The sequence below is a fragment of the Spermophilus citellus genome (assembly GCF_964194105.1).
Source record: "Spermophilus citellus genome assembly, chromosome: 2".
NCBI lineage: Eukaryota > Metazoa > Chordata > Mammalia > Rodentia > Sciuridae > Spermophilus > Spermophilus citellus.
Genome location: NC_138183.1, coordinates 173,933,222 through 173,945,958, shown reverse-complemented (window position 1 = coordinate 173,945,958; position 12,737 = coordinate 173,933,222). Strand labels below are relative to the sequence as shown.

The 12,737-nt window shown below is 37.8% G+C and overlaps 1 protein-coding gene across 1 annotated transcript; it reads left to right on the top strand.

The window, feature by feature from the left end:
* Positions 1 to 8,379: 8,379 nt before the first annotated feature.
* LOC308641686 (lysine-specific demethylase 4D-like) lies at positions 8,380 to 10,320 on the top strand (the record flags this gene model as incomplete). The annotated part of the gene is made up of 1 exon (XM_081280311.1): positions 8,380 to 10,320. One exon carries the CDS (start codon positions 8,380 to 8,382, stop codon positions 10,318 to 10,320), a length of 1,941 nt encoding a protein of 646 aa, XP_081136437.1.
* Between the last annotated feature and the right edge of the window lie 2,417 nt (positions 10,321 to 12,737).

Genomic DNA, 12,737 nt, shown 5'->3' with positions numbered 1-12,737 from the left:
TTTATTTATTATTCTATCATTATTTTTAACTTTCATTTTCCTTTGTGATTTTATATTATTTTATATTATTGACTGAGTGTACATAAAGATGAGTGAATATTTAAAAATACAGATACTAATTTTCAAACAAATATGGTTGGGTTCATTACTTTTATTGTTGATTTCAGTTTTATTTCATTGTTTTTGAGGATGCCTAATATATTGATTGCATGAAATTTTAATTGATATTTATTTTGTAGGCCTGTAATTGGTATGTACTTATAATTGTTTTATGTTTATTGAAAAAGATTTTCCAATTGTCATGTATTTGTGGTTGGCTATGTTTGAAGTTGTTAGGTTTGTTGTTTAAACATTTTTATAGCACAATTAATTTTATTGTCTACTCTGTATAGGATTCAGAGGAATGTGTTAGAGAAAACAAAAAATCCAAACCAAAACAAAAAAATTCCCAGCATCACTGATGATTTTTTCCTTTAATTTATGACTTTCAGTCTGTTTTCTGTGCCTCAGCACTGTGTTAGGTGCATAAATTTCATCACTGTATACATTCCTAGTTCTTTTTTATTTTTTAAAGTTCTTCTTTGATCCTTTTTTTTTTTTTTTTGGTGGCGGGGGGTACCAGAGAATGTGCCCAGGGGCACTCAGCCAGTGAGCCACATCCCCAGATTTGTTTTGTATTTTATTTAGATGCAAGGTCTCACTGAGTTGCTTAGTGCCTCACTGTTGCTGAGGCTGGCTTTGAACTTGATGTCCTCCTGTTTCAAACTTCCCTCAGCCCCTAGGATTATAGGCGTGTGCCACATCACCTGGCTCTTTCTTTGATCTTATAAATACATTTGCTATTGATATTGCTACCCCAGGTTTCTTTTGCTTAATATTTGTCTGAATTATATTTTTCCATCATCTGATGTTTAAAACTCCTAGCTTTAAGATTGATTAAGGATATTTTTTAAAGGGGGTGAGTATATATTAAGTGGGATGTCAAACCAGAGCCTAACTCTATGATTATATTAGTTGGGAGCTAACAAGATTAAAACATTGCTCAGGGGGCTGGGGATGTGGCTCAAGCGGTAGCGCGCTCGCCTCGCATGCGTTCGGCCCGGGTTCGATCCTCAGCACCACATACCAACAAAGATGTTGTGTCCGCCGAGAACTAAATAAATATTAAAAAAATTCTCTCTCTCTCTCTCTCTCTCTCTCTCACTCTCTCTCCTCTCTCACTAAAAAAAAAAAAAAAAAAAAAAAAAAAAAAAAAAAAAAAACATTGCTCAGGTGGGACTCCAGGATCCTTGGTACTTGGGTTTTGTTTAAAGTGTAGCTACAAAGAGGAAATGTTCCTCTGGGTCTTGAGTATGTCTGTAGGAAATTCAGATTTTGTTGGTGGAAGGTAAGTTGCTTTATTTCTCTTCTTTCTGAGCTAGAGATAGCATCATTTGGAAGTAGCAGAAAGTAAACACTCTTGTGTTTCACATTTCCTTAAGTAATAAAATATTAAAATGATGAATTTTACTTTAGAAAGTACTTCCTGGTTTTAAAAAATCATCTTCTTTATTCATACAGTGAGAAAATATTAAGTGCATGTCATTTCTGTTCCTTTTATTTTGGGTACCAGGGATTGAACCCAGAGACACTTAACCACTGAGCCACATCCCCAGTCCTTTTAAAATTTTTATTTTGAGACAGGGTCTCTCTAAGTTGCTAGGGCCTTGCTAAGTTGCTGAACTGGTTTTGAACTTGCAATCCTCCTGTCTCAGTCTTTGGAATGTCTGAGATTGCATGCACCTACAGTCTATATTTCTTCATTGGAACCTTGAGTTTCTCTTGTTAAAAAACTTGAAATCAGGACAGGGGTGAGGTTCAGTGGTAGAGAATGTGTTTGGAACATATAAGAACCTGGCTTCATTATCCAGCATCAAATAAAAAAAAAAAGAGAAGTGAAGAATTTTTGTTATTCCATTTTGTAATTGATTATTAACTGGTGTGCAGAATGCTATAGATTTCTATATGCTGACCTTGAATCTAGAAACTTTGCTGAGCCCAGTGTTTCTAATAACTTTTTTTCTTAATCCTAAGCAGTGATTGAATTTTCATTAGAATGCTACTAAAAATAACGATTATTGGGCCTGTATAAGTAAGTACATGTTTTGTGACTGTTACCTGCTTACTACTTTAAAAAAATACTCTTTTTTTTAAAAAAAAATAGATTTTTATATTTATACATAGTAATTGGGATCATCCAGACAATCTCCAAGATGCATGGAAATCTATGTCAGTACATGACCTCCCTTTTCTCCCCAACTTTGCCCTCCCATCCCCCCTCCCCTCTCCCATTCTTCTAATACACTAGACTTCCTTTTGCTCCTCTATTAATTTCTATTTGATTGGTTCTTTATATTATCCTTCCCTCCCCCCTTTCTTTTATTTTACTCTAGCCTTCACAAATGAGATAAAACATTTAACCTTGAAGTTTCTGAGTCTGACCTATTTCACTTAGCATGATATTCTCCATTTCCATTCATTTTCTGGAAATGCCATAATTCCATTATTTTTTCATGGCTGAGTAGAACTCCCTTGCATGTATACACCACAATTTCTTAATTCATTAATCTATTGACAGTCATTTTGGTTGATTCCATTTTTAGCTATTGTTAATTGTACTGCTATAAATATTGATGTGGCTATGTCACTATATTATGCTGATTTTAGATCTTTTGGGAAAATACAAAGGAGTGGGAGTCATATGGTGGTTCATCCCTAGTTATTTGATGAATCTCCTTTCTGATTTACAGAATGGTTGTCCTAGTATGCAGTCCCACCAACCATGTATAAGTGTTCCTTTCCCTCCACAACCTTGCCAGCATTTTTTATTGTTCATATTCTTGATCAATGTCATTTTGCCTGGAGTAAGATGAAATCTTAGTGTAGGTTTGTTTTGCATTTCCCTAAGTCCTAGAGATGTTGAACATTTTTTCCCCATACATTTGTTGGCCATTTGTGTTTCTTCTTTTGAGAAGTTTCTGTTTAGTTTTTTTTTTTTCCTGATTATTGATTGAATTATTTTTTGGTGTTTTTTGAGTTCTTTGTATATTCTACATATTAATACACCATCAAAGGAATAGATAGCCAAGATTTTCTCCCATTCTGTAGGTTCTCTCTTCATGCTCTTCATCATTTCCTTTGCTATGCAGAAAACTTTTAGTGTGATGGCATCCCACTTAGATTCTTTGTTTTATTTCTTCTGCTTTGGAATCTTGTTAAGGAAGTCAGTGCTAGCAAATACAAAATGAAGTGTTGACCCTATGTTTTCTTCTTCTAAAGTTTATGGAATAATTTCTAAGTCTGATCCATTTTGATTTAAGTTTTGTACAGGATGAAAGAGAGGGTTCTAGTTTAATTTTTCTACATTTCTAGTTTTCCCAGCACCATTTGTTAAAAAGGCCGTCTTTCAAAATACATTTTTAGCACCTTTGTCAAATATCATACAGCTAGAAGTGTATGGATTTGTCTCTGTGTCTTTTATTCTGTGTCATTGGTCTTCCTGTCTATTTTCACACCAATACCATGCTGTTTTTGTTACTACATCTCTGTCGTAAAATTCCAAATCAGGCATTGTGGTGCCTCCTTCTTCACTTTTCTTTCTTAGTATTGCTTTGGCTGTTTTGGGTCTCTTATTCTTCCAAATGAATTTAAGAATTGTTGTTTTCTAATTCTGTGAAGAATGTCATTATTATTTTGATGGGGATTGCACTGAATGTGTATATTGCTTTTGGTAGTATGGACATTTGGACAATTTTGATTTTGCCTATCCATGGGATGTCTTTCCATCTTCTAAGGTCTTCTTTAGTTCCTTTCTTCAGTGTTCTATAATTTTCATTGTAGTGCTCTTTTATGTCCTTAAGTTTTCTTTTTGGGGGGGTGAGGGAGGCTGTTGTGAATGAAATGGTTTTCTTGATTTCTTCCTCAGATGAATTACTGTTGTAGTATAGGAAAGCTATTGATTTGTGGGTGCTGAGTTTGTATCCTGCTACTTTGCTAAATTTATTTATAAGCTATATAGGAGTCTTCTAGTTGAGTTATTTTGGGTCTTGTAGATATAAGATCATGTGGTCAGCAAACAGAGATTGTTTGATTTCTTCTTTTCCTGTTTGTCTCCCTTTGATTTCCTTTTCTTGCCTGATTGCTCTGATTAATGTTTCAAGGGCTGTATTGAGTAAGAGTGGTGAGAGTGGACAGCCTTGTATCTTTCCTGATTTTAGAGGGAATTCTTTCAGGTTTTCTTCCATTTAATATGATGTTGGCTTTGGGTTTGTCATAAAGGTCTTTGGGCTTGGGTTGTGGCAGTAGTAGAGCGCTTGCCTAGCATGTATGAGGCACTGGATTTGATTCTCAGCACTGAGTATAAATAAATAAAGGTCCATTTTTAACTAAAACATATTTTTTAAAATGGCCTTTATGATGTTGAGTGTAAGTTCCTTCGATCCCAAGCTTCTCAAAAGTTTTTAACATGGATGGGTGTTGAATTTCATCAAAGGCCTTTTCTGGGTCTATTGAGATGATCATGTGATTGTTGTCCTGAATTATGTCTAAGAGGTGAATTACATTTATTGATTTGCATATGTTGAACTAAACTTGCATCCTTGGGAAGAAACCCACTTGATCGTGGAGTATTATTTTCTGATGTGTTTTTGAATGCAGCTTGCTAATATTTTAGTAAGGATTTTTGCCTCTATGTTCATCAAGGATATTGGTCTGTAGTTTTCTTTCCTTGATGCATATTTATCTGGTTTTCGTATCAAGGTTATACTGGCTTCATAAAATGTATTTTTGTGTGTTCTCTCCCTTTCATATTCATATAATAATTTGAGAACATCTGATAAAGAATCTGCTAGGACTCAGATGAGAAGATATCATATCCTAGGCTTTTCTTTCTTTCTTTTTTAATTAAAAAAGTCGATGAAACTTCATTTTATTCAGTTATTTATATGCAGTGCTGAGAATCAAACTCAGTGCCTCACACATGCTAGGCAAGTACTCTACCACTGAGCCACAACCCTAGCCCCTTTTCTTTCTTTTTTCTTTTCTTTTCTTTTTTGTAATCTTCTAAGTGCTGTTTCAATTTTATTGTTTAATATTGGTCTGTTTTGGTTTTCTTCATTTTCGTGATTCAATTTGGGCAGCATATGGAATTTGTCAATGTATTCCAGATTTCCCAGTTCATTGGAGTAAAAATTTTCAAAATAGGTTCTGGTAATCAGAACATGGATTTCAGAAGAGTGTGTGGTAGTATCTCCTTTTCCATCTCTGATCTTGTTGATTTGCACCTTCTCAACCTTTCTTTTGCTTAATTTGGCTAAGGGTTTGTTCATCTTACTCATCTTTTCACAAAACTAACTCTTTGTTGTGTTGATCCTCTGCAGTTTTCTTATACTCAATTTAATTGATTTTGACTCTGATCTTAGTTATCCTGTCTTCTAATGGTTTGAGGTTAGTTTGTTCTTCTTTTTCTAAGACCTTGAGCTGGAATATAAGGTTATTTATTTGGAAGATCTCTTATTTTTTTTTCTTTTTGTGGCACTAGGGATCAAACCCAGGGCCTCATGCATGCCAGGCAGGCACTCTATCAATGAGATATATCCCTAGCCCTCTAATTTTTTAATGTAGGCACTCAATGCTACAAATTTTCCTCTTAGAACTGCTTTCATACTGTCATAGAGATTTTGATATTTTATATCTCTGTTCTCGTGCATTTTTTAAAAATATTTTTTGTTGTAGATGGACTTTTATTTTATTTATTTTCATGTGTTGCTGAGAATTTCTTGATTTCTATCCTCATTTTTAATTCTATCCCTTCTTCATTTAAAAGAGTTTTGTGCAATATCCATGTGTTTATGCAGTTTTTATCATTTTTCTTGCTCTTGATTTCTAGCTTTATTCCATCATGATCTAATAGGATATGTGGGGTTATATTGATTTTTTTGTATTTGTTAAAGTTTACTTTGTGGCCTAGAATATGAACTATTTTGGAAAAAGTGCCATGTACAGCTGAGAAGAAGGTAAATTTAGCTGTTTTGTGGTGGAATATTCTATAGATGTCCATTAGGTTAATTAAATTTATAATATTATTTAGGTTGGAGATATCTTAATCAATTTTATGTTTTTGATGTCCTGTTTATTGGTGATAAAGATATACTGAAAGCACTCCCTATTATGATGTTGGGGTCTATGTGGGATTTAATATCATGGGGTATCTTTTTTCCATGTAATTCGGTGGGTTGACATCTGGGTCATGAATATTTACTATTATTTTATATTTTTATTGGGTTGTTCCCTGTCTAAGATATAGTGACCTTCTTTGGCTCTTCTGATTACTTTCTGTTTGAAATCTGCTACAAAGTATTCTTCATGAAAGGAATTTCTACCTCTTTTTAAAAATTAAAAGTTAAAACATACATAATGTATATTCAAATAATTATTAGAGATTAAGTTATTTTAATTATATTTCTCATGAAATAATATCCTTCTTTTCAACTATTTGTGTAAACAGTTACACTACTGGATTTTTTTCTTAATATGTACTATTTCTTTTTATTTTTTACTTTTAAATTTGTTCGAATTAGTTATACATGACAGTAGTATGCATTTTGACATATTGTATACAAATGGAGCACAATTTCTTCCTCTGGCTAAACATGATGTAGAGTCATGCGGGTAGTGTAATCATACATGTTTATAGAATAATAATGTCCATTCCACCACTTTTCCCACTCCACACCCCCTCCTCTCTCTGCACTCCCCTCTGCCCAATTTAAACTTCCTTCATTCTTCCCTACCCCTACTCCTAATTATGGATCAGCATCTGGTTATCACAGAGAACCTCTGGCCTTTGTGTTGTTGGTTTGGCTTATTTCACATAGCATGATACTCTCCAGCTCCATCCATGTACCTGCAAATGCCATAATTTTATCCTCTTAATGCTGAGTAATATTGTAGTGTGTGTATATATACCAAGTTTCTTTATCCATTCATCTATTGAAGGTCATCTAGGTTGCTTTCACAGCTTAGCTATTGTGAATTGAGCTGCTATAAACATTGATGTGCCTGCATCACTATAGTATGCTGATTTTAAGTCCTCTGGGTATAGACCAAGGAGTGGAATAGCTGGGTCAAATGGTAGTTCCATTCCACGTTTTCTGAGGAATCTCCATACTGCTTTCCATTACACTGCTGGATTTTTAAATCATCCTGAAAACCATGAAGTATTTTTAATCTTCTTTTTATTTATTTTTTCTTGATAGTATATTTTCATTTAAATCTTACATAACTCAAGTTTTGTACAAAGCTATATAGTGAAAAATTGGGGTTTCCCTCTAAAGCCTTAAGTATCCAAAGTTTAAAAGGTTAATTTTAAAATAATCTAACAAATAAAACAACAAAACCTTTGTGGTGTATTATTCTTTTTAATACCCAGCTACATTAAAGATTTCATTTATTTCTTTTTTAATATTTTTGTAAGTTTGCCAATAGATAAAGTTGACCTATGGGATTTCCAGTGGGGTTTGTTCTGGTTTTGGCATCAAGGTTATGCTAATGGCCTCATAAACCCAAATCATTCTAAAAAAGATTATAGAAAAGAAAGTAAGAGAATCTACTTAGAAAATAATATGAGTGTAGGGTTTGGGGATTAGCTTTTTCCCCCAATATTTTTATAGCTACATTATAATTCCACATGATTGTTGGATTTAATTTCGAGGGGGTACTAGAAATTGAACCCAGGGGTGCTTTATCACTGAGCTACATTTCCAAGCTCTTTTCATTTTTTATTTTGAGACTGGTCTCTCGAAGTTGTTCAGGCATCTTCCTAAGTTGCATTGGTGGGCCTCGAAATTGTGATCCTTCTACTCAGCCTCCCGAGTTGCTGGGATTACAGGAGTGGGCCACAATGCTATGCTCTAATGGTTGCATTTGTTACATATTTGTACCTGCTCACAATATAAGTATAATTTGATAATTATCATTCCTTACAGACCCAACAAAGGGAAACTCACTGAGCTGCAGGCTGAGCCAGTTCTTGGATTGTGGTACCTGCTCCACTGGAAAATACTATATTTTATTTGGGTAAAATATCCGCTGATCAGAATAGAGTACCTTTGGTGAATCAGCAAAGCTGGAAAAGATATATCATTGAATTGGAGGCTCAAGACTGGGTTACTACCTCATAGGTAAACAAACATACTTAAAAGAAGAAAGGAAGGAGGGAGTAAAGAAGGAAGCACAGAAAATAAGGAGGAAGAAGACAAGGAGAAGAAATAATTCCCAAACATTCTCAGGAATCTATAATTCATCTAAGGTTTTAGAATCTGTTGCTGAAAATATTGCACCATGAAGTCTGCTCATTCTGGTACCCAGACAAGAAGTTGCACCATTATGACATTCCACCCAACCATGGAAGAATTCTCAGATTTCAACAATTATATTGCCTACATGGAATCCCAAGGGGCACACAGAGCTGGCCTGGCCAAGGTAATTCCACCCAAGGAATGGAGAGCCAGGCAGTCGTATGATGATGTCAGTGACATCTTAATAGCCACTCCCCTGCAGCAGGTGGTCTCTGGGAAGGCAGGTATGTTCACTCAATACCACAAAAAGAAGAAAGCCATGACAGTGGGAGAGTATCACCTCCTGGCAGACAGCAAAAAGTACAGAACTCCCCTTCACCTGAATTTTGAAGATCTGGAGAGAAAGTACTGGAAGAGCCGCCTCTATGACTCACCAATTTATGGTGCTGACATCAGTGGCTCCTTATTTGATGAGAACACTAAAGAGTGGAACCTGGGACACCTGGGAACCATTCTGGACCTGTTGGAACAGGAATGTGGAGTTGTCATTGAGGGTGTCAACACGCCCTATCTGTACTTTGGCATGTGGAAGACCACTTTTGCGTGGCACACGGAGGACATGGACCTTTACAGCATCAACTACTTGCACTTTGGGGAGCCGAAAACTTGGTATGCGGTGCCCCCTGAATATGGGCAGCGCCTGGAGCGCCTGGCCAGGGAGCTTTTCCCGGGCAGTTCCCAGTGCTGTGAGGCCTTCCTGAGGCACAAGGTGGCCCTCATCTCGCCCACAGTCCTCCATGAGAATGGCATTCCCTTCAATCGCGTGACTCAGGAGGCTGGTGAGTTCATGGTGACATTTCCCTATGGCTACCATGCTGGCTTCAACCATGGCTTCAACTGTGCAGAGGCCATCAATTTCGCCACTCTGAGGTGGATTGATTATGGCAAAGTGGCATCTCAGTGCAGCTGTGGGAAGTTCAGGGTCAGCTTCTCCATGGACCCCTTTGTGCGCATCCTGCAACCCGAGCGCTATGAGCTGTGGAAATGCGGACAAGACAGGGCCGTAGTGGACCACACTGAGCCTACAGCACCTGGTAGACAGGCGAAGACCACCTGGAGGGACGTCCTTTCACGTAGGAAAGCTTCCCCCAGCCTGAGACAGTTCCCACTCTCGCAAGACCCAGCAGCTCTGGACCACACCAAGCCCACCGCATCAGCAAAACAGAAACAGGTTCCTGGGAGACTGGCGCCTAGCCTGAGACACCTCCGCAGGCAGCAAAAAAGATGCCTCAAATGTCCTGTAGCCACATGCCGTGGGAGCTGTGGCTGCACCCCAATATGTCCTGCGTCCTGTAGCATGTCATCCCCAAATGGTTATATGCAGCCCAGGGCTACAGTTAAGGGCTGCTTCCCAAAGTCTGGAAGGATCCCTGTGCGAACCAAAACTGTCAATCATCTTTGTTCTTGGGAATTGGAGGCTCTTGAGCCTACTGTCTTGACAGAGACCAAAAGACTCCAAATGGTGGCCACAGGGAACACAGCTTCAGGTTCTGAGCATCAGCCCTTGCCTGAGGATAGAGCTTTGATGAAGGATTCTGTATCTGTGAGAGCTGGGCCCTATTTTCCTGCCAAGGCTTCTGGATGTTGCTGTGCCCCTGATCTTCAACCCTTGGGTCCCCCACTGGATCCTGACGAACCAATGCACCCTGGCCCATGCTTGCAATCTCTGGATAACATCACGCTGAATCTCCCTGAAATTGTCTCACTGACTCCTCCTGACATCATTCCACTTGTAAGAGTTAATAAGGATGCTACTGGGGACTGCATGACACCTGCTGAGGTTGTAGGCTTGGACCACTCTTATTCCTCTAAGATTCAGGATCCAGCGGAGGTCTCCACATTCTTCTTGCCACTAGAGGGATTTGATCCTTTGACTTTGGAGAAGCCTTGGCCACCAATGGATGCTCTTAATCTTGGCTACTGAGTATATTGTAAATGTGACTGTGTTTTTGACCCCTAGTCCTAGTGTTTTGGTTTAAATATTAATTGTTCCCCTGAACTCATTCAGAAGAATTATTCCTGTATGAGTGTTATTATTTACCTATGATGTGTCCAATAAAAGCTCAAGTGTTAAAATATGCAATAATTTCTATAAGAGAAATGATTAGATCACAATAGGTATGGCCTAATCATTGAATTAATCTAGTGATATGGATTAACTGGGTCAAAACTGTGGGCACATAAGGTGTGGCTAGAGAAAATTAGATCACTGGGGGCCTTTTGATAAGTATTGATTTTTCTCTCTCTGCTTCCTGGTTACCTTGTTCTGAGCTGCTCTTCTCTGCCACACTCTTCCACTGCACTGTTCTGCCTCACTGAGGCCCAGAGCTATGGAGCTGACCAACCATGGAAAGTATAAAACCCTGAGCCACATAAATGTTCCCTAAGTTGTTCTTGCTGGGTCTTTTGTTCACAGTGATGAAAAACCTGATTAAAACAAGGAGTCTTATGTTAATGGTTTTAAGAGAATTGAGAGTTAATCTGTGTATAGTGTTTATGTCTGGGACCTTTAGAGTTTGTGATTAGTTTAGATAAGGTCCTTAGGGTCCAGCTGTCATCACAGAATCCTAGTGACATTATAAGGAGAGGGAAAGAGACCATATATACACAGAGATATATACATGCTCTCCCTACCATATGATGCAACCAGTAGACACCCTTATAAGTGACTGCATCATCCTGTTTGGACTTTCGTTCTCCAAAATCATGAATCAAAGGAAATTCCTATGTTTGCCAAGTAGTCTGCCTTGGATATTCATTATAGCAATGAAGTCCTGGCAAATCCACTCAGGAAACTTGGAAGGAACCACAGAAGTTCTCAGTCATACAGCAATTCTGGCATGGGCCTGTCTCTAGTACCTGTTCCCTGTTACTTTCAAGAATTGACATTTCTGAGGATGCCTGATGCTTTCTCCCTCTATAACAACTAGGGCTCACTGTGGCCTAGGAAGTGGATCTCCCCACCCTATAAGCTGCCACAGGAAGTTGTAGCATCTCTCAGGGACTCTCAGACCACTCCTGAACATGGCTGTGCCTGTGGCCCCTACCATGGTCTAGATGCCATGCCTCCCTCTTGTTTCTTATGTCCTTGTTTCCTCCTCTATGGTATATGCTTCTACCTCCACAATCATGGGTCAACAGTGGATGATGCAGAGAACCTGACTGAGCTTCTTTACTTCATCCCCAAATTCCATCAAGGTGTCTGTCCTTAATAGGCCTTTCCCTGGATCTTGCCACTGCCAAAGTGAGACCCAGTAGCACCTCACAGCCTGACAAGTGTAACATGCTCTGCTTCCCTGGCTACCACCAACCACTGCTCCTGAAGAAACTAAACCTTTTGACCAATTGAGTCTGATTGTTCTACCCCGGGCAGGTTTTGTAACATTATTGCTGTGAAATAAATTTGTTATTTCTAATGTGTACCCACAAAACAAAGAGGGGGAAACCCTTAAAATATATTCTTCATATCAAAATTGTATGAAAGAGATATAGCTAAACAGTGTTTCAAGTAGATAGAAAAAAATATAATTGGCAAAACTGCACCAAGGAAAATGCAAACAAAGAAACCTCACTGGAGTCATGGATCTTAGTATCAGACAAAATGAGACCAAAGTTATGTAGAGGAAGGGTGTGTGTGTGTGTGTGTACTTTTTTCTAGTGTAGATGGACACAAAATATCTATCTTTATTTATTTTTATGTGGTGCTGAGGATGGAACCCAGTGCCTCATGCATGCAAGGCAAGCATTTTACCATTGGGCTACAGACCTGGCCTAGAAAAAGGGCACTTTAAAAAAAACAAATTTTAATTATTAACATATATGAATTGTGCAAATTAATAAGTTTTACTGTGACCTCTCTCAACATGAATATATCATGCTTTGATCATATCCACTGTCTAGAAGGTTCTTCATAATACTAAAGAACTCTTTTTTTTTTTAGAAGAAATTGTAGTTCTTTAATACTGACTTATTGAAAAGAGCATTGTTCCCTTCTACATGGTAAACCAATACTTGACCATCAATCTTTTTAAAAAATTAATTAATTTTACAGAGAATGCATTTTGACATATAGTACACAAATGGAGCACAGCTTCTCATTTTTCTGACTGTACATGGTTCAGAGCCATCCCAGTAGTGTAACTGTACATGTATATAGGGTAATAATGTCTGTCTCTTTCTACAGTCCTTCCCATCCTCACAACCCAACCCCTCCCCTTATTCCCCTCTATACAAATCAAAGTTCCCTGATTCTTCCCTATGTCCCTGCCCCACTATGGATCAATGTCCACTTATCAGAGAAAACATTCAGCTTTTGGTTTTGGGGGATTGGCTTATTTCACT